The sequence below is a fragment of the Canis lupus genome, chromosome 2 (genome assembly GCF_003254725.2).
Source record: "Canis lupus dingo isolate Sandy chromosome 2, ASM325472v2, whole genome shotgun sequence".
Classification (NCBI taxonomy): domain Eukaryota; kingdom Metazoa; phylum Chordata; class Mammalia; order Carnivora; family Canidae; genus Canis; species Canis lupus.
The window spans coordinates 53,289,216-53,312,952 of record NC_064244.1 but is presented as its reverse complement, the minus strand read 5'-3'; the positions used below and the strand labels follow the sequence as shown (position 1 = coordinate 53,312,952).

General features: G+C 40.0%; 2 protein-coding genes and 1 long non-coding RNA gene across 10 annotated transcripts in view; 1 reads left to right on the top strand and 2 right to left on the bottom strand.

The window, feature by feature from the left end:
• Nucleotides 1-15,839, bottom strand: part of BDP1 (B double prime 1, subunit of RNA polymerase III transcription initiation factor IIIB) — an 88,631-nt gene extending 72,792 nt beyond the window's left edge. For 3 of the 4 annotated variants that reach the window (XM_025447331.3, XM_035713940.2, XM_035713941.2), the window contains exons 1-7: nucleotides 15,628-15,839; nucleotides 12,039-12,315; nucleotides 10,345-10,454; nucleotides 8,985-9,044; nucleotides 7,115-7,243; nucleotides 5,779-5,912; nucleotides 4,613-4,707 (exon numbers count right to left, since the gene is read on the bottom strand). In XM_025447331.3, the coding sequence (XP_025303116.3) occupies nucleotides 4,613-4,707; nucleotides 5,779-5,912; nucleotides 7,115-7,243; nucleotides 8,985-9,044; nucleotides 10,345-10,454; nucleotides 12,039-12,315; nucleotides 15,628-15,839 (1,017 nt within the window). The remainder of the gene's footprint in view (nucleotides 1-4,612; nucleotides 4,708-5,778; nucleotides 5,913-7,114; nucleotides 7,244-8,984; nucleotides 9,045-10,344; nucleotides 10,455-12,038; nucleotides 12,316-15,627) is intronic. The other variant, XM_035713939.2, reaches the window with a different exon arrangement.
• A 257-nt stretch (nucleotides 15,840-16,096) lies between these two features.
• Nucleotides 16,097-23,427, top strand: LOC112674967 (small EDRK-rich factor 1). 5 transcript variants are annotated; one of them, XR_007406987.1, is made up of 4 exons: nucleotides 16,097-16,377; nucleotides 16,464-16,519; nucleotides 19,950-20,058; nucleotides 23,169-23,192. XR_007406987.1 is itself a non-coding variant. In XM_025472369.3 (4 exons), the coding sequence occupies exons 2-4, from the start codon at nucleotides 17,553-17,555 to the stop codon at nucleotides 23,239-23,241; spliced, it is 231 nt and encodes a 76-aa protein (XP_025328154.1). In that variant the 5' UTR covers nucleotides 16,197-16,377; nucleotides 17,353-17,552; the 3' UTR covers nucleotides 23,242-23,427. The 5 variants fall into 5 exon arrangements, 4 of the variants coding, with proteins under 4 accessions (XP_048959717.1, XP_048959718.1, XP_025328154.1 ...); XM_025472369.3 differs by lacking the exon at nucleotides 16,464-16,519 and adding an exon at nucleotides 17,353-17,601 and having other exon boundaries at nucleotides 16,197-16,377; nucleotides 23,169-23,427; XM_049103760.1 differs by lacking the exon at nucleotides 23,169-23,192 and having other exon boundaries at nucleotides 19,950-20,059.
• Nucleotides 16,980-18,813, bottom strand: LOC118354120 (uncharacterized). Its single transcript, XR_007407006.1, has 3 exons — nucleotides 18,553-18,813; nucleotides 18,363-18,439; nucleotides 16,980-18,120 (listed from the first exon to the last, which is right to left on the bottom strand). It is a non-coding gene; the product is annotated as an uncharacterized LOC118354120 (long non-coding RNA).
• Nucleotides 23,428-23,737: the final 310 nt, after the last annotated feature.

The window sequence follows — 23,737 nt, the reverse complement described above, 5'->3', positions numbered from 1 at the left end:
TCAAATATATCATCCACAATGTCTAGTACTCAATTTACAAAACTCCATAACATGAGAAAAGACAGAAAAATGTGATACACGAGGAAAAAAAAGGAGACTCAACAGAAATAGATCTCAACATGACATAAACATTGAAATTAGCAGACAAAAAAATTAAAGTAGCTGTTATTAATGTGTTCAATGATTTAAAGGAAAATAACAGAATGAACAGATAGGGAAATCTCAGCAGAAGAAAGGAAACTAAGAAAAATAACCAAGTGGAAATTACAGAAATAAAAAATAGAACATGAGAAACGAACCATTCACTGAATATGCTTATCTGCAGATCAAAGAAAGTAGAAGACAGTCAACTTGTGAATACAGTAATGGAAACTAACCAAGTTAAATACAAAACATAACAACAACAAAAAATCTAACAGAGCTTTAGTAGTACCCTGAAGTATAATCTTATGTACACTAACACATGTAAGTGGGATCCCAGAGAGAGAGCAAAACAATGTATCACACACAGAGGAAGAATAACATAAATATGACCGATTCTTCAATCAGAAACACTGGAAGTCAGTGTACAATGGAATGACAATTTTAAAACACTGAAAGGAAAAATCCTTTAATCCTGTTAAATCACTTGGCTATCCAGCAAAATATCCTGCAAAAGTGAAGCTGAAATAGAGACCTCAGATAAATCAAAGTTGAGAGAATTTTTCAACAGCAGATCTGCCTTTCAAACCTGTAAGACATTATAAGCATAAAAAATGGTGGCTAGGGATCCCTGGGTGGCGCAGCGGTTTGGCGCCTGCCTTTGGCCCAGGGCGCGATCCTGGAGACCCGGGATCGAATCCCACATCGGGCTCCTGGTGCATGGAGCCTGCTTCTCCCTCTGCCTGTGTCTCTGCCTCTCTCTCTCTCTCTCTCTCTCTCTCTGTGACTATCATAAATAAATAAAAATTAAAAAAAAAATGGTGGCTAAATACTAAACGTGGCTATGTACTAAAACTAGTTTCCTTTTTCTACTCCATTTCCTTTAAAGATAAAAGACTTTAAAATAAGTTCGACATAAAACTAGGTTATGTAAAAAGTGAAATATACAATAGCACAAAGGCTGAAGGGTAAATGGAATATACTTTTATTTTATTTTATTTTTTTTTGGAATATACTTTTAAGAGTTTATTACTTGTGGAATATGAAGTATAAAGAATGAAATTGTACAAAAGAAAAAATTAAATACAATTTATCTGAATAACCCAAAAGAAGGCAGCAAACAAGGAGTAAAAAACAGGATAAGAGGAAAATATTGAGATGGCAGACGTAAACTCAGTCATATCAATTATTACATTAAAGTAAATGAACTAAATTATTACATGGAAATGTACAACAGACATCTCATGCTATTTTTAATCAAAGGTCAACGTAAGAATTCAATTAACATTTTTTCATGCCAGAAATGCAACCTATAACAAAATTAAATTAAAAAGCAGAGCATCAGAACTGGATAAATTGCTGTAGCCACTGGAAAATAGTGTGGATATTCTTCAAAAAAATAAAACAAAATTATCATGATACAGCAATCTTACCTCTGCATCTTTACCTGAAAGAAACAAAATCATCTTCTTGAAAAGATATACTATCCCCCATTCACTGTAACATTATTTACAAAGCCAAGACAATCTAGTGTCCAGTGACAAATGAATAAAGAAAATATGGCATATAGGTGTGTGTATAGGAATATTAGTGGTAAAGAAATCCTTCCATTTGTAACATCGTGAATTGGCACTGAAAACGTTATGCCAAGTGAAATATATCAGAGAAGGACTTATGATGTATTATCAATTCGATAAAATATTAAAAGCCAATGCACTCAAAGAACTTCAATATACATGAACTTCAATATATATTAAAAACTGATAAATAGGGTCACCTGGGTGGCTCAGTCAGTTAAGCATCTGCACAGGTCATGATCTCAGGGTTTTGGGATTGAGCCCTGCGTTGGGTCTCCCTGCTCAGCAGGAGAGCCTGCTTCTCCCTCGCCCTTTGCCCTTCCCCGTCATTCGTGCTTGCTCACTCACTCTCAAAATTTTTTTAAATCTTAAAAACAAAACAAAACAAAAAAAAATCTTAAAAAAAAACAAAAAAAACTGATAGATATAAACACAGAAACAGGCAAATCTGTAATTATGGTTGCAGATGTCAATTCTTCTCTCAGTTAACTGATAGAGAACTAGATAAAACATCCAACAACTAGAGGACACACTCATTTAAAGTGCACCAGGAATACTGACCAAGATAAGTATAAAAGATTCTAAAATAAATCTCAGAAAATGGAAATCTTACAGATCGTCTTATTTCACACTCACAATGGAATTAAGGTAGAAAACAGTAAGATATTTACCAATGTCCCAAATATTTGGAAATTAACACACTTCTAAATAACTGACATGTAAAGAAATCACAAGGAAGGGGACACCTGGGTGGCTCAGTGTTGAATGTCTGCCTTTGGCTCAGGTCGTGATCCTGGGATCGAGTCCCGCATCAGGCTCCCCACAGGGAGCCTGCTTCTCCCTCTGCCTATGTCTCTGCCTCTCTCTCTCTGTGTCTCTCATGAATAAATAAATAAAATCTTAAAAAAAAAAAATAGGAAAGAAATCACAAGGAAAACTAGAAAATACTTTTAACTTAATAATGAAAAAACAACCTCAAAATTTATGAAATGCAACAAAAGCAGTGCTCAGATAAAAATGTATACCTTTGAACGTCTAATTAGAAAAGAAAAAGGGGTTAAAATCAATTTTCCAAATTTTCATCTTAAGAAGCAAGAAAAATAGAGAAAATTAAAGGCACAGTAAATAAAAGAAAGGAAATGTTAAAGAGTTAAAAAAAATAAAAATACACAAGCAACTAAAAACTTATAGTTAAAAGTCATTCATTAAAAATACTTTTGGAAGTCAAAATACCCTTAGCAAGAAAAAGGAAAAAGAGAGAGAGAGAGAGAGAGAAGGAAAATATCAATTATCAATCAAAGAGGAAAACATTAAAATTATTAGTAAACAGTATGAAAAACTTCATGCCTATAAATTCAGCAGCTTAACATCTAAACTGACACAAGAAACTGCAAATCTAAATATACCTATAGATATTAAAGAAATGGAATGTATAATCAAATTCTTCCTGCAAAGAAAATTACAGGCCCAGATGGTTTCACTGTTGAATTCTATCAAACATTAAAGGAGAAATACCACTAATCTTAAATTTGTTCACATAAAAGAGGGAACATGTTCCAACTCAATTTCTATCCCCACAATAATCCAAAACATTTTAGACAAAGGTATTTAAAAAAACTACAGGAATGCCTGGGTGGCTCAGTGGTTGAGCATCTGCCTTCAGCTCAGGCCATGGTCCCAGGGTTGTGGGATCAAATCCCGCATCAGGCTCCCCCGTGACGAGCCTGCTTCCCCTTTGCCTATGTCTCTGCCTCTCTCTCTGTGTGTCTCAGGAGTAAACAGACAAAATGTTTGAAAAAAACAAAATTACAAGATATTTCTCATAAACAAATATGCAAAAAGCCCTCACGAAAATACAATAAAATTAAACATACCAAAGGAATAATAGAATTTTGGTTCAACATTTGAAAATCAATATAACTGACTAGTCCATTTTTACTTTTTACTCTTCTATACTTTTGCCCAAAGACCTGTTGGAACTGCACCAACCTTAGGAGAGGAATCTAAATAATTTGAGAAAAATAGTCTAGTGACAAATTTATCATTAATTACTCAGATCAGAAAGCTCCCTAGACAATCAATTTCTAGCCTTCACAGTTTAACATTTTGTTCTCTTTATAAAGATCAACATTAGGAAAAGAACATAAATAATATAAACAATTCTTCATCTTTTGCAGAAACAGAATAACAATTACACTATACAATGGTCCACTAGTAAAGGATCCATGCCTAGTCTAGTTCAAGAAAAAATCTTTCATAGTATTCTTTTAATTAATGAAGCAAAAAACCCATGGTTGAATAAAGATCTCACCATAAATTAGAAATGCATTACAGCAACATAGTGTGCACTCCAAAAGAATAAAATAGAGAATGCTCATTCTTTCAGACATAATAAAGCACTAACTTGCATCATTGTTGTTAATAGTGTCCCTGACTGACTTAACAAAAGTTAAGGCAGCATAGGAAAACAATGGTTAGATGAGATAATAAGAATTATTTAACTTAGCGTACTTCTCTTCATGCCTTCCTAGGAAATTCAGAAATACATTGTGTTCAGAAGCCATTCTTAACCCAAAAATTCTAGTACATTTATCTTCCCTCTCCAATATTCAGCTCTTCTTTTATCTTATATTTGGTGGTTTTAGGGGTACTCCCTCAAATCCATTTTAGAAATGGGCAAGAAAACAAATAATATGCTAAAGCTAAGGAGACTGTACTCATATTAGAATTGAGTAATACTGCATTACTTTCTGAGCTATGAAAAGGGAAAGATCTACCCAAAACATAGTAGACAACAAGAATTGACTGAGGTTTACATAAAAGTAAAAAAAAAAAAAAAAACCTAGTAATTTTTGGTCCTTTTCCAATCAACAAATATCCTGGGTGTACTTTACCTTAATTTCTATCCTTGCTCTGTGAGGAAAAAGCTGTCCGATCATAGAAAAGTCAGTTCCTACCATGCTGATGGCTAAAAAAAACATATCTGTTTCTGTAAAAATAAAAGATTTACAAAGAATGAAATTAAACTCAATGATTCAGAGGAAAAAAATCTTAGATTAAGTATACATTTTGGGTTAAAAATAAATGAGAGTACTTAATAGTCTTTAGGAAATATTTAGTGAATTTTATTGCAAAGAACTTCAAGAATTTAAAATATTTCTAAATTTTCATACAGAAATTAATATAAGAAATTTGTATACTCATACCAAAGCAACTGGAATAAAAAAAAATAAAGATGACGACAACATTCTGCCTTCTGGTTTCAAAGTGTCCTTAAGAAAACTGTCAGTCACAGTCAGTATATTACTGCTTTAATGGAAGCAACCAAGATATGCTAATTAGTATGTGTAAGAAAGTAGCTAGAAAAACACACAAGAAACCCAAACAGAATAGGATCGAGGAAGTCAGAGGAAGAAAGCATAGAATCTTTCTTGCTGCCCTCATTATTCTGTTATGTTTTTTTCCCCTCAAATGAATTATTTTTATAAGAATATGCAATACCAGGGGGCACCTGAGTGGCTCAGTCAGTTAAGCATCTTCCTTCGGTTCAGGTCACGATCCCAGGGTCCTGGGATTGAGCCCTACATCAGGCTTTGCTAGCAGGGAGTCTGCTTCTCCCTCTGACCCTCTCCCCTGCTCATGCTTGCTTGATTGCTCTCTCTCTCTCTCCCCCTCAAATAAAAACCGTAAAAATAATAAGCAATACCATTCAATAGGTATTACAGGCTTTTTTAACAGCCTGGTCTTTATTCTTAAAATTTTTATTATGCCATAAAAGTATAACATTATTGAGTATTTAAAAATATTAATTTTCCATAAAATAAGGATTTGACAGAGAGGAATACTCCAGCATGACCATAATGCTAATTCTTAAAAAGAGTACTAAGATAAAGCCAGAGATTTGGTGTTCCAAAGCATTAGGAGAGGGGGTTCCCACTGGAAGGTACCAATAAAATTAGCTAAAGAGAAAATAATATGGCTTGCATTTTATTTACTTTAAGAAAATAATTCACTTTATTTCAAATAAATAACCTACACAATTTAAAATGAAATTAGTTACCTTTATTTGACCATGGTTTAGAATAATAGTTTTTCCTAAAGCTGGAATATGTAGTTGTAGAACCACGCTCAAATATAGGGTCATTTTCCTCAACAACACAGGGTCCTTTTGTCCTTAAAACTTCTACAGTTAAACTGAAAGAAACACATTTTTAAATAGATCTGCACTAAAAACAAGAAAAAAAAATGACATTCGAATAGTTATATTTTGAAATTTACCATGGCAGACTCATATCAAAAGTATAATATATATATGAGGTATGCATATTTTCTAAGAATCCGCTAATTTTCCCTTAAAAAGTGATTGCCAAGGAATAAAAATAAATGCTAACACTTTCTCAAAATTCTTAACAGCAATATAAAATTTATAAATTATCTTTGGGCCACCAAAAAAATTTTTTGTTTTATTAACTTGGGCATGTCTCCTATATTTAATATATATTTTCATATCATGCTAGACCCAGAAGAATATCAAGAATATAAGCTTAGTAAATTGAACACCAATAAAAAATAAATTAAAAAAAAAAAAAAAGGAATATAAGCACCTGATATTTATGTTCTATGTTCCTGCACACAAATAAGTTAAATGTTTTTAACTATTTAATGACCAGTATATCATCACAATATAAGAGAAAACACAGAAATAATTACTAATAGGATTGCATTAATGTTTTAATGTTTAATCAAAGAATTTTATATTTATAAAAAAGATTTTTTTATAAAAAAAGATATTTTAACCAACTGTAAGAAGACTTTCTATCACCCTTTTTTATTTACTTACTTATGATTAATCTTCTTTTTATAACATACTTTGGACAAATTTCACAATGCCAAATTTGAAAATTTTAATGTTGTAACTGAGAAATGAAACTACAAGGTGAATTAAACTTTGTCAAAACAGAAATTATAGAATATTAAACCCATGATTCATTGCATTTTCATTACTTATTTCCAGACAACAAAGTATGGTATTAGTTAATAATATGAAAACATGAATTTTGACTTTGAGACTCAATTTTTGATACCTATCCATCAGCAGAGGCCAGCATATGATTAGTTCAGTAGTTCATCTCAATTATCGGTAAAGTTAGTAAAACAATGGTGGTTGGTTAATGGATGATAGGTCAAAAGTACAGTCTTCTCATATAAAACATAGCATAAAAACAGCTAAAAATTATAAATGAATCTAACTCACTTTTCCATTTACAACATCCATTAGAAAAATATAAACATCAGTGTCTAAGCAACAATAACTGATGTGGAAACACTCTCTCTGATTAGACAAAGCACATTTATTCTCAGGTTTGAAACCACAATCTGTGTTTGTTTTAACTTACCTTTCTTCATCCAAAATAATGGATCCATCTTCTGCCACTTTTACTCGAGGAACCAGCAATGGTCCATCATCCACATCATCTTCTGGTACTTCATTATCTGCAGTATCAGGAGTACTCTTACCTTCTTGTCTACCACATGTAAAAGATAGGTTAATTCATATATCCATGACAAGTATTTTCTGAATACTATGAACTCATGAAATAAATTACTTCAAATCCAATATTCTATTTATTTCCAACTTTCCCTAAAATGTAATTAAAGATCCTACCTGGTAAGGACAGGACTAGAAGAATTTCTCTAATTCTATCCAGGAGCATTTATTAAGAACTCTATATTCTCTTTTGAAAATAGAGAATTAAACAGCCTGGGTGGCTCAGCGGTTTAGCGCCACCTTCGGCCCAGGGCGTGATCCTGGAGATCTGGGATTGAGTCTCGCATTGCGTTCCCTGCATGGGGCCTGCTTCTGTCTCTGCCTCTCTCTCTCTCTCTCTCACTCTCTGTGTGTCTATAAAATCTTTAAAAAAAAAAGAAAATAGAGAATTAAATTTTCATTTTTTTAAAATGTTTTTTAAATTTTATTTATTCATGAGAGACAGAGGGGGAGAGCAAGAGAGACAGAGAGACAGAGAGGCAGAGACACAGGAAGAGGGAGAAGCACACAAGCTCCATGCAGGGAGCCCGATGTGGGACTCGAATCCTAGTCCCCAGGATCACGCCCTGGACTGAAGGTGGTGCTAAACCGCTGAGCCACCCAGGCTGTCTAAATTCTCATTCTTTCTGTCTCAACAGAGTATCAGATAAACCAAACAGATATTGGGGAATTAAAAAAAAAAAAAACCTTACAGTTATAAAGCGTTAGTTTCCAGATCATTTATTAACTCTTCATAACAACTCTTGGGCATTGGTATTTTCAAACACACTTGAGGTCTGCAGTAATAAATAATCTTTGCTCTAGATTACACAACAGTAAAGGCATAGCAAGAAGCTAAACACAATTTTCCAAATAATGACTCTGATTCCCAATTACCTTCCATTCAACTACATGGTTTTCCTGGGGTTTCACAGAAGCAAACATAACCTATTAATCTATAAAAATGCAACTAACTGCTAAAGTCTGAGAATTCTGCTTTAAAACAATATAAGTTCTAAGCAAAATAGCAATCATTACTTAATAACCTTTGAAGTAACAACCAAAAAATCCCAATGTTTCTGGCAATTTTCCATAATCCTTCATCTTGAATTACAAAACTACAGTAACTTCCTAGGAAGCCTCTTGGAGACATTTCTTAGTGGTAAGCTAACATTACAGGGCAGTGTGGAAGGCAACAAGAAGCTCATACCAAAAAAACAGATTCTCTAGTGGCATCAAACTATAAAAAGAAAGGTAAAGAAAAGGAAAAAGCAAAATATATAGAAGCTTGTTTGGATAGACACAGAATGGGATAAGAATGATACATTAAACAACTGGTAACATTTGTTGCCTCCATAGAAGAACAAGATGACCGGAAAACAGTTGGAAGACTTTTCTAGGCCTACTTTTGTTCCTTTTGGGTTTTGTACCATTGTATTATTCTAAAACAAAACAAAATCCTTTTTAATACTAAAAGCTTTAACTGAAATCATATGACTGGTCATTTCCATATATAATACACAAATAGTGTGGACCTTTCATCTTGATTTAAATCACACATTAACTTTAACTCTTGTGATTCTATTTAAATATTCCTAGCACATGTAACTTGACTGTAACAAAAAATATCATTTGATTTCATTTTTTAAAAACTCTACCCACCAAAAAAAAAAACAAAAAAAAAAAAAACTCTACCCACCAAAGATTTTATTAAAAAAACAGTAAGATAAAACACTTACTCTCTTGTCTGGACTGGTGTCAATGATTTTTCAGTTTTCTTTTCTTGCTCCAGTGAGGAACTAAAAAAAAAAAAAAGAAAGAATATTCTTTTTTAAATATGTAAAAGATTTAATATTTAACATAAAAAATATTTTAAGGTAATTTACATCATGCCTATTCCATCCAGCAACAGAAAAAGAAATTTTAACTTACTTTTTATAAAATGATACACCATAACATCATTATTAATGACAGGATGGTCCAGGAGTCAATTTCTTAGTCAAAAACCTTTATCTTCAAGTGTAAATAATATGCAACAGCCTAAGTAAGTAATGTTTTTACTCTCCACTCTTTAGTAAAGGGAGTCTCTCCCAGTCCTGAGGCCTAAAGCAACTTACATGGCTTGTCTCCCAAATCCTAGACGTCAAATAACTCAAAACCTAGGTGTTTGGCCCTTCCTTCAATAGGCCAAAGACCTGATAAACCTGAAAAAGCCTACAGTGAAAACAGGCTACTATTCCTACATCATCTACAAAACCACCAAACATAACAATGAGACAGGCTAACTCTGACTAAAGAAGCTTTGTTCCGGGCCCTTGGGTGGCTCAGTTGGGTGGGCATCTGCCTTCAAATCAGGTCATAATATCAAGGTCCTGGGATTGAGCCCCAAGTTGGGCTCCCTGAACCCGCTTCTCCCCTCCCTCTGCCTGCCGCTCCCCATGCTTGTGTGCACGCTGTCAAATAAATAAAATCTTTAAAATTAATTAGTTAAAAAAGCTTTCTTCTTGGAGGATTTGTTAATCAAATGCCACTATAATTAGGAGATAGGACATAAAAATTAGACCATTCCTTTAGAATTGGGTTATATATAGTATATAAAGAATGGAAACCGTAATAGCAATTAGAGAAAAGTTGTTTAGTTGGTCTTACACAGCTTAGGAATATAATGAAACTTATTTTTAACCTCAGAGGTGATGGATACCAACCCAAGAAAGAAGTTACCTGAAATACCACTAAACTTTGTTAAAAAATTCTACCTAGGGCAGCCCGGGTGGATCAGCATTTTAGCGCCGCCTTCGGCCCAGGGCATGATCCTGGGGACCCGGGATTGAGTCCCACATCGGGCTCCTGAGAGGGGCCTGCTTCTCCCTATGCCTGTGTCTTTGCCTCTCTCTCTCTCTGTCTCTGCCTCTCTCTCTCTCTCTCTGTGTGTCTCTCTCATGAATAAATAAAATTAAGAAAAAAATTCTACCTAAAAGAACATGGTATGTGCTATAAATTTTGTCAACACACTTTTAGAAAACACGGAAACTGTACTCTAAAAGTGGTACTTACATCACAACACACGCAAAGAAAGGAAAACAAGTAAAGTTTACTTACGTCATTGGGTTGTTATCTGGCAGGTAATATATGAAATCTCTCATAGTCATTTTTGAACGATCTGGTGGCTTCTGACTTTCATTTATGGCATATTTGTTTTTCCATTGCTTCTAGACACACAAACACAAATGAAGACCTACTTTTATTTTACAAATATAGAAGAAATTCACATGTACTAGAATGTAAGGTATAGCCCACTATTGCATTCATTCCAAGTGATTTGTTATTCCTACCATAATCATTCATAATTTAAGGAAGAGTTTTCCTAAACTGAATATAAAGAAGTTGTAGAACATCAAGAAACCTTAGAAACTGGGGGATGCCCGGATGGCTCAGTGTTTTAGCACCTGCCTGTGTGCCAGGGCATGATCCTGGAGTCCCGGGATAGAGTCCTGTATTGGGCTCCCTGCATGGAGCTTGCTTCTCCCTCTGCCTATGTCTCTGCCTCCTCTCTCTGTGTCTCTCATGAAGAAAAAAAATAAAATCTTTAAAAAAAAAAAAAAAAAAAAAAGAATAGAAAAGAAACCTTAAAAACTAAAGTGTCTAGGACTGGATAAAAGCTCATTATATAAAAAAATAATAAAAATAATAATAATAAAATAAGTAAAAAACCCTCATTATATAAAATCACCCTAATGTCTTCTAACTACAATAGTTCACTGAGAATTTATAAACATATAGCTTTTGTTGACCCTGTAATGAACTGGATTTCTGTGAATTTTATGAAATTCTTGAAGGAAATTTTTAATTTTTTAATTCCCCAGAACAAATCTACCTAAGCATATTCTATAAACATAGAACATCTTGAAACACTTAGATTTTAGAGGTTATACATTCAAAACCCCTTGATGTTTGATAAAAAGCAAATAACCTCCGTGAAGCTATTTCTGTGTAAAAAGTGACGTCTACTTCACAAATATGATAGAATTAAATAACAAACAAAGTACCAGACTAAGTGTCTTCCTCTTAATTAAAAAGGGCATCCTATAATAAAGAGCTGACATGTGTTGGGTTCTATTTGCCAGACACTAGTCTAAATATGTTTGACATGTATTAAGTCATCTAATCTTTACAACCCTCCAATAAGATACATACCATCCTCAGTCTTACTTTGCAGATGAAGATACAGAAAAGTTAATTAAATGCACAGGTCCCATAACAGGATGACTCTAAGATTCAAATCCTAAGTATTTAACTGTAGACTTACATGTTCACTATTGGTACCATGTTCTCTCAGAAAAATCCATTTTCAAGGGTAAAAAGAAGATGGACTCTACTATACACATACATGCAAATTCTTGCCGTTTATAATTTCCATATTGCCACCTAAGAAAATATTACGAATTCACGCTGCTCAAGTATACCTATCTTAATTCAAATTAATATAACTCGTGTCACTTAGGACATCATGAAAAATCAGATTAAAGGCTTAATTTATAAATATGCTTTGTATGCTTTCCATGTGTCTGTGTGTACACAACTTCTATCTGTGGCCTTCACCAAAAACAATAAAGATATAGATGAATATATAAAAATTAACATACTAGAGAAATTAAGTCTATTGTTCTTATTAATCAATTAACGAGATATTGATTACGCGCCATTAAATGCTATAGATATTTTTTCTCCAAATCATGCCTGACGAACATATAAACGGAATTCTAGCCAAGAAAGTAATTTTTTTTCTCCCTTACCTTCTCTTTTCTCAATTCTTCTTTTAACATTTCTCTTAGTTTCTGAGCTTTATAAATTCGGTATCTGTCTGAACATGGCTGTTTCTCTTTTGTTAAAACAGGATTTGGCTGTGGAACTTCTTGATTAACTGTAGATAAGGGATGAGATTCTGAAGGAACACTGACACCAGGCTTAACCAGAGTAGGAGGACTTGATATTCGCTTTCTTCTCTGTGAAACAGTAGAGGAAGATTTACTGGATTCTTCAACATAATTCTCACTGTCAGTCTTTTCATCACTGTTGAAATTTAAAAAAAGAAAAAAAAGGGCACCATGGATCTTTTATATTCTAGTTTCAAAAACTAATCTAATGAAAATCTTTTTTTTAATCAAATGAAAACCTAAAACAGTAAAATTTCATTATCAAAAAAATCAGTGACTTGAGATACAGATTGACGACTGCAATAAAAATTGTATTTAGTAAATGTTTTTAACAGATATGTAAATTCTAAAAAGAGACTATTAATCTTTTTTGAACTTCAAGTCCCCTAGGGCACTAGAACATATAATTTCATGCTCGTGTTAACTCCTTCAAGAAAAACAAAAGGCCAAGTTACAAATTAAAGCTTAATCACCCTATTTTGAATCATGAGATAACTGACAATCATTTTTCTAGAAAGTTTATACTGACATCCCCCTGAACTGATCTAAATTACTGAAATTTTACTCTATCAACCTAAGATCAGTCAAACCAAATATACAAAACTTCAAACTTCTAAAATATCTCTACTGCAGTATTTGAGAATATACATTTAGCTACATTAATCAAGCCAAACATGTCTGAGGCAGAAATCATTTATCTTTGGTTGGGCATAACTACTCACACAGCTATCAAACTCCACTTAAAAACAATACTCAGTCACTCCAAATTACATATTAGGTATGTAGCTCAGATTGGATATACATATTTCAAAAATGGCCTGAAAACGGGATCTCTGGGTGGCTCAGCAGTTTAGCCCCTACCTTGGGCCCAGGGCGTGACCCTGGGGTCCCAGGATCAAGTCTCGCGTCAGGCTCCCTGCATGGAGCCTGCTTCTCCCTCTGCCTGTGTCTCTGCCTCTCTCCCTCTCTGTCTCTCGTGAATAAATAAATAAAATCTTTGAAAAGAAAACAAAAAGGCCTGGGGGCAGCCCTGGTGGCTCAGCGGTTTAGCGCCGCCTTCAGCCCAGGGCCTGATCTGGAGACCTGGGATCGAGTCCCACATCAGGCTCCCTGCGTGGAGCCTGCTTCTCCCTCTGCCTGTCTCTCTCTCTCTCTCTCTCTCTCTCTGTCTCTGTCTATGAATAAATAAATAAAATCTTTAAAAAAAAAAAAAAAGAAAACAAAAAGGCCTGAAAGCAAATTAAGTCAAAGAGATAATTAGATAAGAATTAAAAGCAGTCTACATTTTTCATGTTATAATTAGTTTTATATAAAAATGGAAAATGCCTAAAACTATAGAATAACCTTTCCAAGAAATTTCCTTTTTGAAAGCCCCCCCGCGCCCCCCCGTAATCTCTGCACTCAATGTAGGACCCAAACTTAAAATCCCAAGATCAAGAGTCTCATACTCTTCCTACTAAACCAGCCAGGCACCCAAAGAAATCTCCAATTTAAATTCTTATCTCAGCCTTTATAACCTGATCCTTGCATCATGTGCCATTTCACTCAATTTCATTGAAACTTTTTTTTTTCATTGAAACTTTAAGGACAAAACTTACATTCTTGTTTTTACCACTTACATTTATAACTGCAAACACACACACACACACACACACACACACACAAAACACCATACTAAACAACAAAAAAAATCTAAAGTACTCCATAAATGCCCACTGTCAAAAACCAAATATCCTCAACCTCAAATGTCTCGAATACAGAACCTCAGTAATTCATTAAATTACAATCATCACACACTAATGTGTAATTAACAGGATCTCTGCCAACTTTATTAACAATGACTAATACCTGTATTTCCTTTTTTAGAAGTTTGAAAGAAATATTCATGTAAGAAACCTGGAAATCTCTAAAGCATCACTAAGCTAGCAAAATAACACCCCGTACCCAGCACCAGTTTAGGCGAACAGAGGAAGATTGGACAAAAAAAAGGAATAAAATCTTCACCTTCCTGTCAGAGCATACAGAGAATTTACACCATCTCATTGTCATTTAATAGGGTCAGGTTTTATTGTTCTCCTCACGTATATATTATAGAAAGAGAGGCTATTAATAGCCCAACATGTCTTACCTTTAATTACTTTGTTAATCACTACCATCACATTTACTTTAAACAATGAATTTTTTGTACACAACTATTCTGCAAGGTCCTACACAAGACAGCTTGTCAGGTTTTTCCTAAAACTCCACGACAACTCTCCAAAGCAGGTAATGTTATCTCCATTTTAACAGGTAAATAAATCCTGCCTGGCCACGTCTAGTAAACGGTTAAATAAAGAAAAAACAAAAACACCCTGAATCCAAATGTGGTCCTGGCACATGTTTTTTCCCTTCGGAAAGGCCACTCTAAAGGGGCAGGCCCTCAAACCAAAGCAAGGAACAAGAGGCAGCCCGGGTGGCTCAGCGGTTTAGCACTGTCTTGAGTCCAGGGCCTGATGCTGGAGACCCAGGACTAAGTCCCGTGTCAGGCTCCCCGCATGGCGCCTGCTTCTCCCTCTGCCTGGGTCTCTGCCTCTCTCTCTGTGTGTCTCATGAATAAATAAATAAAATCTTAAAAAAAAAAAAAAAAAAGTGAAAATCCGTATCCTGGGACACCCGGGTGGCTCATTGGTTGAGCACCTGCCTTTCAGCCCAGGGCGTGACCCCGAGGTCCCGGGATCGAGTCCCACGTCGGGCTCCCTGCATGGAGCCTGCTTCTCCCTCTGCCTGGGTCTCTGCCTCTCTCTCTGTGTGTCTGCCTCTCTCTCTCTGTCTCTCTCATGAATAAATAAATAAAATCTTTTTTTAAAAAAAGTGAAAATCCATATCCTGGGACACCCGGGTGGCCCAGCGGTTGAGCACCTGCCTTCGGCCCAGGGCGTGACCCCGGGATCCCGGGATGGAGTCCCACATCGGGCTCCCCGCAGAGAGCCTGCTTCTCCCTCTGCCTCTCTGTCTCTCACTAAAAAATAAATAACATCTTAAAAAAAAAAAAAAAAAAGGCAAGGAACATCTCCCTTCCACGGCCACAAATCAGCAGAGCCGAAGTCACACTGGTCTTTTAGGGAGAAATGAGTGTTTTCAAATTTGTAGGAACTACAGCTCCTCGCCGAGGACTCCAGCGGGAGAGAAACGACGGGAAGGCCGCCCGAGCCGTGCCATGAACGACAGCACGTGTGGGCACCTTGGGCTTCCAAGTCGTCCCCTCCGGAGCTCCCACCGCTGCGGAGGACGCGGGCCGCTCCCGACCACACAGCCCACGCCTTGCGGACGGAGCCACACACTGCAGCTCGCGGCGGGCTCCCAGGGCCTCCCGCGCGCGGGTGCCGGCGGCGGAGTCCTCCACCGCGCAGCCTGCGGTCGGCTCTCGCGGGTCGGGCCCGCCGGGGTGCGCCCCTCCGCGCGCGCTTACCTGCTCCGGGGGGCCTCCGCCCGGGGCTCGCTCCCCCCGCAGGCGGCCGCCGGCACATCCGTGGACTCCGCGGGCTTCGGGGAAGGGGCCGCCGCCGGGGCCTGGGGCCCGGGCGCCTCCGGCCTGCGGTGCGCGGTGGGGGCGGTGGAAGCCCGGGCGCCTGCGGCAGGCCTGACATTCGGCTTCACGCTAAGGCGTGCCCTGCGGAACATGGCGGAGCCAGGGGGCCCGGGGAGGCGGCCCCGCGGCCGCTCTCAGCCCCGAGCCCCGGCCGCTGCCCGGGGAAGGGATTAAGAGCTACGCCCTCTCCACGCGGCCACGCCACCAGCCCCGCGGGCAGCTACCGCAGCTTCGCACCCCCGCCGCCGCCGCCTTCCTCCCGCCGCCGCCTCTTCTTCATGACCCTGCCACACTGAGAGCTAAGTCTCCGCCGTACCTCGCTTCCCCGCCCTCGGGGGGGAGCCGGAACTGATGACGCCATCAGCCAGCGCCGCGGAAGGACGTCAGACGCACGGCTCCCGGAGCCATGGTAACTGTCAAGCTACAGGGGCCCCAGCAAACCGGAAATGGGACTGCGCGGCGAAGCGTTCCTCCGTCCCACCCCCGCCGCAGGAATCCCTGCGAGTTACTGGCGGGGGCGCAGAGAGGGAGTCTTGCAAGCCGCTGGGCGCAAACCGTGAGGAGACCGGTGCAATCAGGCGGCGCCCGCCTGCTCAGCCAGAGGAGCGTGGGACTCTTGATCCGGGGGTCGTGAGTTCAGGCCCCACGCCTGGGGGGGGGGGGGCGGGGAGGTGTTAGAGTACTTAAAATTTTTTTTTTTACTTTACAAAAATAAGGTCTTGCAGAGTAGCGCCTGTTCACCAGCACATCCCCAGAACTTAGAAACTCCAAAGTGAGTAGGGACGCCTGGGGGGCTCAGCGGTTGGGCACCTGCCTTGAGCCCAGGGCCTGATCCTGGAGGGGGGGGGGTGTCTTTCATGGGGCCCCCTGCATGGAGCCTGCTCCTCCCTCTGCCTGTGTCTCTGCCTCTCTCTCTCATGAATAAATAAATAAAATCGTAAAAAAAAAGGAAAAAAAAGATATTCTAAAGTGAGTAGAACATAGATGACAAATTCAGGTGTGAAGGAATTGGTAAGTGACCTCCTCCAAGAGGAACATGTCATGGGAGGAAGACCATTCACTTTGTACCTTTGTTTACTTTTTAATGTACCTGTTCAGAAATTATTATAGCTAAAAGTATATAGTTATGTAGTAAATTAACATAAGTATTCCCTAATCTGCTTCGGGAGATGGCAGTGGAGCCATAAGCAAGGCGTTCTGGGTTGGGGAGGGAAAAAGAGTACAACAAAAGAACAAGATAACTTAAGAATTTATTAAATGCTATAAAAGAAACGTAAAGGATAGTATCACAGAGATTAAGGGAAGGCTGGCTTGCTTTAGTAGGATGGTTAGGGAAGGTTTCTATAAGGAGAGGAAAAATGGCCATAGATGACATCGGTTTTACACAGTATGGGCCAGTTCTTGCCGGCTATATAAATCCCCTGACTCATTGCAATTGCAACAGACAGGTCTGACTTCTTTCTTGGAAAGACAAGTTTTTTTTTTGTTTTTTTTTTTGTTTTTTTTTTTTTTTTGAAGGACAAGATTTTACAAGAATATCCTGTTAATAACAAAATGTCAAAGGAATCTAATCCTTTATTAATTAATCCTTGCTATGTCATCAAGACAGGAGAAAGACAAGGGCTTTTCAAAGTTTAAATAACAAGGATGAAAGCATAGGAGAGAGAAGAGATTCCTCTAAGACTGGAAAGAAAATAGAGGTCTCTGGATTCTGTGGGCTCCCTCCGGTACCCTGAGGGAGTGAACAGGACTTCAGATGCTTTTAAAGAAGTTCAACAACTAGACAAAGGAACCCCCTACTGAAGATGTCTCAGGAATCCTGGAACCACCGACAGGACCACAGGGCTTTGTACGGTATATTCTGATGATGCATTGTCTTTCCCCAAACATTCCGATTCCACCTGACACTCTAGGGCATTCCCACAATTCTATAGCTAAGGCAGAGGACAATGACAAAGATTTAACTTCTCATTAGTATCAGGATGGGAACAAAGTCGGATTTCATTTTATTATTGAACTATAAAGTCAGGCACACCTGGGTGGCTCAGTTGGTTAAGCGAAAGACTCTTGATTTTGGTTCCAGTCACGACCTCTGGGTTATTAGGTCCAGCCCGGAATGGAGGCTCTGCACTCAGCTTAGAGTCCACCTATCCTTTCTTCCTCTGCTCCTCCCTCTGCACATTCACTCTCTACCCACCCCACCCTCTGTCTCAAATAAACAAAATCCTTTAAAATAAAGTCCTAAGGTATTTCTTACACTCCCAAGTTTGTGGAGTAAATTCATAATGGCATCACAGTAACTTCAAAAATCTTCAGTTTTCTCTGGCAGACAATCCCAACTTTTCTTGTGTACATCAGCTGTATCCTTAACAACTTGCCATAAAAAAAAAAAAAACTCAATTAGACTGGACATTAAGACCACATACAGAAGTAAGAACGCTGCCACTTCTCTTCCAATCCCACATTCCCTTCCCATCACACAACCGAGCACAGAGACAGTAACCTAAAACTCCCAAAGTCGTGTCGACCGTGACAAAGGCCCTGGGGTCAAATGGGAAAATGAGCAGATTCAAGAGTCCGTCGTAAATCTGAATCTCCCTTGTACGAGTCCCTACCTGTTAGGTCGCTCGCTCTTAGTCTCAGGGTCTCCATCTCCTCCGTAAAATGAGAACAATGAGGTCTACCTTACAGGCTTGATGTAGGAATAGCGTAAGAAAACGTGTCAAGAGCCACAGCTGCCTGCTGCAGAGTCCCCCTCAATCTGTCCTGCCCCCTTCCCGCTCTTCCCGCTTCTGCAAGGCATACTCGAGAGAAAGTTAACGTCCTCCGTCGAACCCTTAGATACAGCAGCACTTAGTGTGGTTTCTGTCGTTAGCAAACAAATGAGGGCTGGCCAGGCACCAGCGCTCGGCCCGCAGCGGGTGACGTCCGCGGACGCCCGGCCCGCCTTCCAGGGAGCGCCCCCGGCGCGGACTCGTCTCGCCGCGAGCCTGCAGGTCCCAGCCCCAGCTCCGCGGCGGGGGCTGCCCCCGCCTCCCCGTGGCGCACGCGCAGTCGCTCGCCCTGCTCGCGGGAGGCGGGGCCACGGACGGCGGGGGCGGGGCCCGGCGGAGGATCGGCGCGGGGGCGGGGCCACGGGCGGCGCGGGGGGCGGAGCCCGGCGGAGGGTCTGCGCGGGCTCCGGGTTCCCGGGCGGCGGGTGCGGACGGCCGCTGAGCGTGCCTGGAGGCGGTTGCTCTCGCGCGGAGCTCTCTCCCCGGCGGGGTCGCCGTCGGCATGGCCCGTGAGAGTGCGGGCGGGCGGAGGGCGGCGGGGAGCGTCCGCGGAGGAAGCCTCGCTGCGGGGCTGGCGGGGCGCGGGGGCCGGGGCTGGCGGGGGCTGGGGAGGGGGACGCTGTCCTCTGTCCGCCGGGGACCAGGACGCTTAGCCTCGGCCGCGCCTCCGACGTGGGCCGCCGCTGCCGGGGTGCGAGCGTCCGCGGTAGAGAGCCGCTCCCGGGAGGGGGGGACTAGAGGACCGCGGCCCCGGAGGGGCCTTAAGGACGGGAAGCCCCGACGGAGCCCGCTCCCTGGTTCTTTTGTTTGGCCCTTTCAGTCCGTCCTCCTTCCCGTCCACGCGTTTCAAAAAGGTAGAGCTGCGGACGCCCGGGGGGCTCCGCGGTGGAGCGTCTGCCTTCGGCCCAGGGCGTGACCCCGGAGTCCGGGGATCGAGTCCCGCGTCGGGCTCCCTGCACGGAGCCTGCTTCTCCCACTGCCTGGGTCTTTGCCTCTCTCGCTGTCTCATGAATAAATAAAATCTTTTAAAAAAACTAGAGCTTAGTTTGAAGCAGCGAGCCATGTGGACCGAGGAGCGGAATGCCCGTTGTGCTTACAGCCCGAGAGCACGCCGCCAGGCGGGATAACTCGCCTTAGGCGTCCACCCCACGGGCGCATCTGCTCGACAGCTACAACTTCAGATGCGTTTTTAAACGAGTGGTTTTTTGTTTTTTGAAAAACTCTTATTTATTTTCCTATGAGAGAGAAAGAGGCAGAGGGAGAAGCAGGCTCCATGCAGGGAGCCCGATGCGGGACTCCATCCCGGGCCAAAGGCAGGCGCTGAACCGCTGAGCCACCCAGGGATCTCCTAAAGTACGAGCGGCCTAACGGGATTCGTGTGGAGTTTTGAGATGGGAAAATTAGAGCAGGACTGTTTGACTTTTGTAGGAGGAAACCAGCGAGAACTCGCCCGCCAGAAAAACATGAAGAAATCCCAGGAAATTAGCAAGGGAAAAAGAAAAGAAGATAGCTTGACCACCTCTCAGAGAAAGCAGAGGTAAGTGAGTGACACTAATGGGATTTTCAAGTCACTGAAGCTGTCATTTTGGAGAATGGAAAGAAATGTTTTTTCTTTTCCCCCCGTCCTTGGTAGAACTAGTCTTAGCCTGCATAGAGGGGTAGACAGTGGAACATCTGTGCGGCGCATGCCAGAATTATGTAGCCATCCCGAACCATGGGTGAAAAATTGCCAGCTCTCAAGCTATAGTCTTTCTTTCTTTCTTTTTTTTTTTTTTTTAAGATTTTATTTATTCATAGAGACAGGCAGAGACACAGGCAAAGGGAGAAGCAGGCATCATACAGAGAGCCTGATGTGGGACTCGATCCAGGGTCTTCAGGATCATGCCCTGGGCTGCAGGCGTCGCTAAACCGCTGCACACCTGGGCTGCCCTAGTCTTTTTTTTTTTTTTTTTTTTTAGGATCTTATTTTATTTTTTCATTCGTGAGCGACACAGAGGGAAAGACAGAGGGAGAAGCAGGCTCACTATGCGGAGCCCGATGCAGGACTCGATTCTGAGACCACTAAGCCACCCTGGCGTCCCTCAAACTATAGTCTTGAGGAGAATCTCATGCTGATTCATCACTACAACCCTAAGAACTTCATTTAGCAAAATAGTCGAATGCCTTGCCTATGGAGGGCACTTGTTCAGTGCTAGGGATACAGTGTTTTCAAAGTGGACACCCTACCCAAACTAGTGAAGATGACTGGTTGACTCAATCATAGGGATAAAGGTTCTGAAGAAAACACAAGTATATGTAGCTATCTTGTCTTCCGAAGATCCTTTGTGTTGGAGAAAAATGCAGGTGCACAGCCTTGATATATGATTACTTGTGAGAAATAATACAAAACTGCTACAGAAATACCTTGGGAGTATAGCTTGAATTTTTTCAATGCATATTTATAAACGAGTTTAATTTTATTCTAAAATCAAATTTTGTCTATGTGCAACTTGGAGGTCACTTGAAGAATTGACCAGACATGCTTCAGTGGGGCTTCTCGGTTGTCCGCGAGCCTGCGTATTAGAACCACCTGGGGAAACCCTGAGGGCTACTCAAGCCTGTGCCTTAAATCCAGTTCTGGTTTAATTGGTCTGGGGCTGGGCATAACAGGTGCTCTAGGTATATCTTATTGTGCCTAAGTTAAACCTGCCTTTAGAAAAAGCTCCTCAGGTGATGCTGATGGGCACCTATAGTTAAGAATCATCGTTTAGAGGCGCGTGGCTAGCTCAATTAGTGGAGCATGCAACTCTTGAGGCCTGACTTCAAGCCCCACATTGGGTTAATGATCACCTCTCTTTCTATGTTAAAGTGATGAGGTTTGCCTTCAATTTCTGTTTACCCACACTGGAGTAAAAATGAGCGTGGTACAAATCAATGAACATGAAATTTTTAATGGAGAACCCTAGTCCAGCTTGGCTCAGTAATAGTCCCTGTTAAAAGGATATCCACAGGTTAGAAAGCTCTGTGCTGGCTACTCTACGTGTATTGTCTCTCTTGTTATCCTGAAAAGCAGCATTAGCCTCAATGTATAGAATAGGAAGCTGAGGCTCTGAACTTCAATAACATTGCTAAGAGTACAGCAAGCACAACAGAGCTCCATTTCAAACAGAAAAATAGCTATCACTATTTTCCATGATACTTCATTTCTTTGTAGTCTTGTTTTTCCTTCATTCTCTTTGCTATTGGCTTTACAGAAATGTCTACTGTCATGGACAGAGCTACTCACCCTGAATTAAAATCTTAAACTAAATCTGTGTGATTTTTGGGAAGAGCTTGAACTTTGAAATTGGACAAGGGCAGCCCCAGTGGCTCGGAGGTTTAGCGCCGCCTTCAGCCCAGGGTGTGATCCTGGAGACCCAGGATGGATTCCCATGGCGCGCTTCCTGCATGGAGCCTGCTTCTCCCTCTGCCTGTGTCTCTGCCTCTCTCTTTGTGTCTCTCATGAATAAATAAGTAAAATCTTGAAAAGAAAGAAAGAGAGAGAGAAAGAAAGAAAGAGAGAGAGAGAGAAAGAAAAGGGAAAGGGAAGGAAAAGGAAAGGAAGAAATTGGACAGACTTGAATTTTATGTGATTTGAGGCAAATTATTTAGCTCTAAGCTTTTAGTTTGGTTTTTTTTTTAAATCTGAATCAGGAGAATAATAACAGAGTTGCTATAGGACTTAATCCAGAGCCAGCAAAGTGGCACATAGTGGGGATTGGTTACAAAGTCATTTCATGTATTTTTTATAAACATTTTTTTTTTTTTTTATTTTTTTTTTAAATTTATTTATGATAGGCACACAGTGAGAGAGAGAGAGGCAGAGACACAGGCAGAGGGAGAAGCAGGCTCCATGCACCGGGAGCCCGATGTGGGATTCGATCCCGGGTCTCCAGGATCGCGCCCTGGGTCAAAGGCAGGCGCCAAACCGCTGCGCCACCCAGGGATCCCCATTTCATGTATTTTTTAAAATAAGGATTTCCTGGACCATCTAGCCCAGGTAGTCTGGTTGTAGTTCACAGTTAATATGATATATGGAGGTTCAGCCAGAGACACAAAAGGTTAAGGAAATGTCCTAATATCCTTTGTTTTTTAGTGTAACCCATTTTTAAATCATTTGCTATCAGGCTTTTAGGTTTGCTATGAGGCAATTCAGTTTCTTACGGCAATATCCTAACGCTGGGTACCATTTTGGATATCTATGAGACTTAAATGCTTCTTCTATGAGACTTAAATGCTTCTTCTTTCAGGGAAAAATAGAGAACATTAACTTTGTTGACAACCAGGAGTAATTGCCATTATTTCTGTAGATAGCTACCTAATGTCAGATGTATATATTGATAGCTATTTTACAAAACAACCCAAATAAGTACTGTTCTAATTTTGAAATGTCCTTATTTGCCCAAGAATGTGGTAGCAATAGAGATGGTTTTCAAAATAAGATGTGGCTTCAGAGCCCTTCTATTCCTTGCTTTCCCATTCTGTTGCCATGAAAACAGAAAGACATGAATCTTTTATATCTTTTAATTTGTTTTTTTAATATGCTTAATGGGTTATGTATAGAAAACAAGTGACAACATACAACCAATTTCTCTATAACAACCTAACAGCCCTTTTCCCCCATTTTAGGGACTCTGAGATAATGCAACAAAAGCAGAAGGCAGCTAATGAGAAGAAGTCTATGCAGACAAGAGAAAAATGATGACTATGGAAAAACCTGGGTGCTACTGCCAACTAGGTGTATCAGGCTCTAAGGTCAAAATTTTGTGGAGCGAACAATCATATGTTATATCCTTACAAAACTATTTTAGACTTTACCTTTCAGCCTGACTTAGTGTAATGTTTCATAAGCATTCTTCAAATAATAAAACACTAACTGTGCATGTGACATATTGGTGAATGTTTTTTTTAATCAGTGAGCATTTATATAATTTAATAGAGAAGTAATCTGATGAGATAATAGAATCTCCTATAAATCTAGAATCTTTGTCATAAACTTTGTTAAAGTAAATCTTAAAGTCAACTTGATTGTATAATAGAGTTTAAAATACATTTATCTCATGTTGCTTTGTAATTAACTAGTTTGCTTGAAGAATTTACAAGATAGTGCAGTCCCACCTGGAATAGCAACTAAGTGAATACAAACTAAATGAAGAGTAACTTACTGAGAAACCTCTCAGTGAGAGTTTTGCTTACAG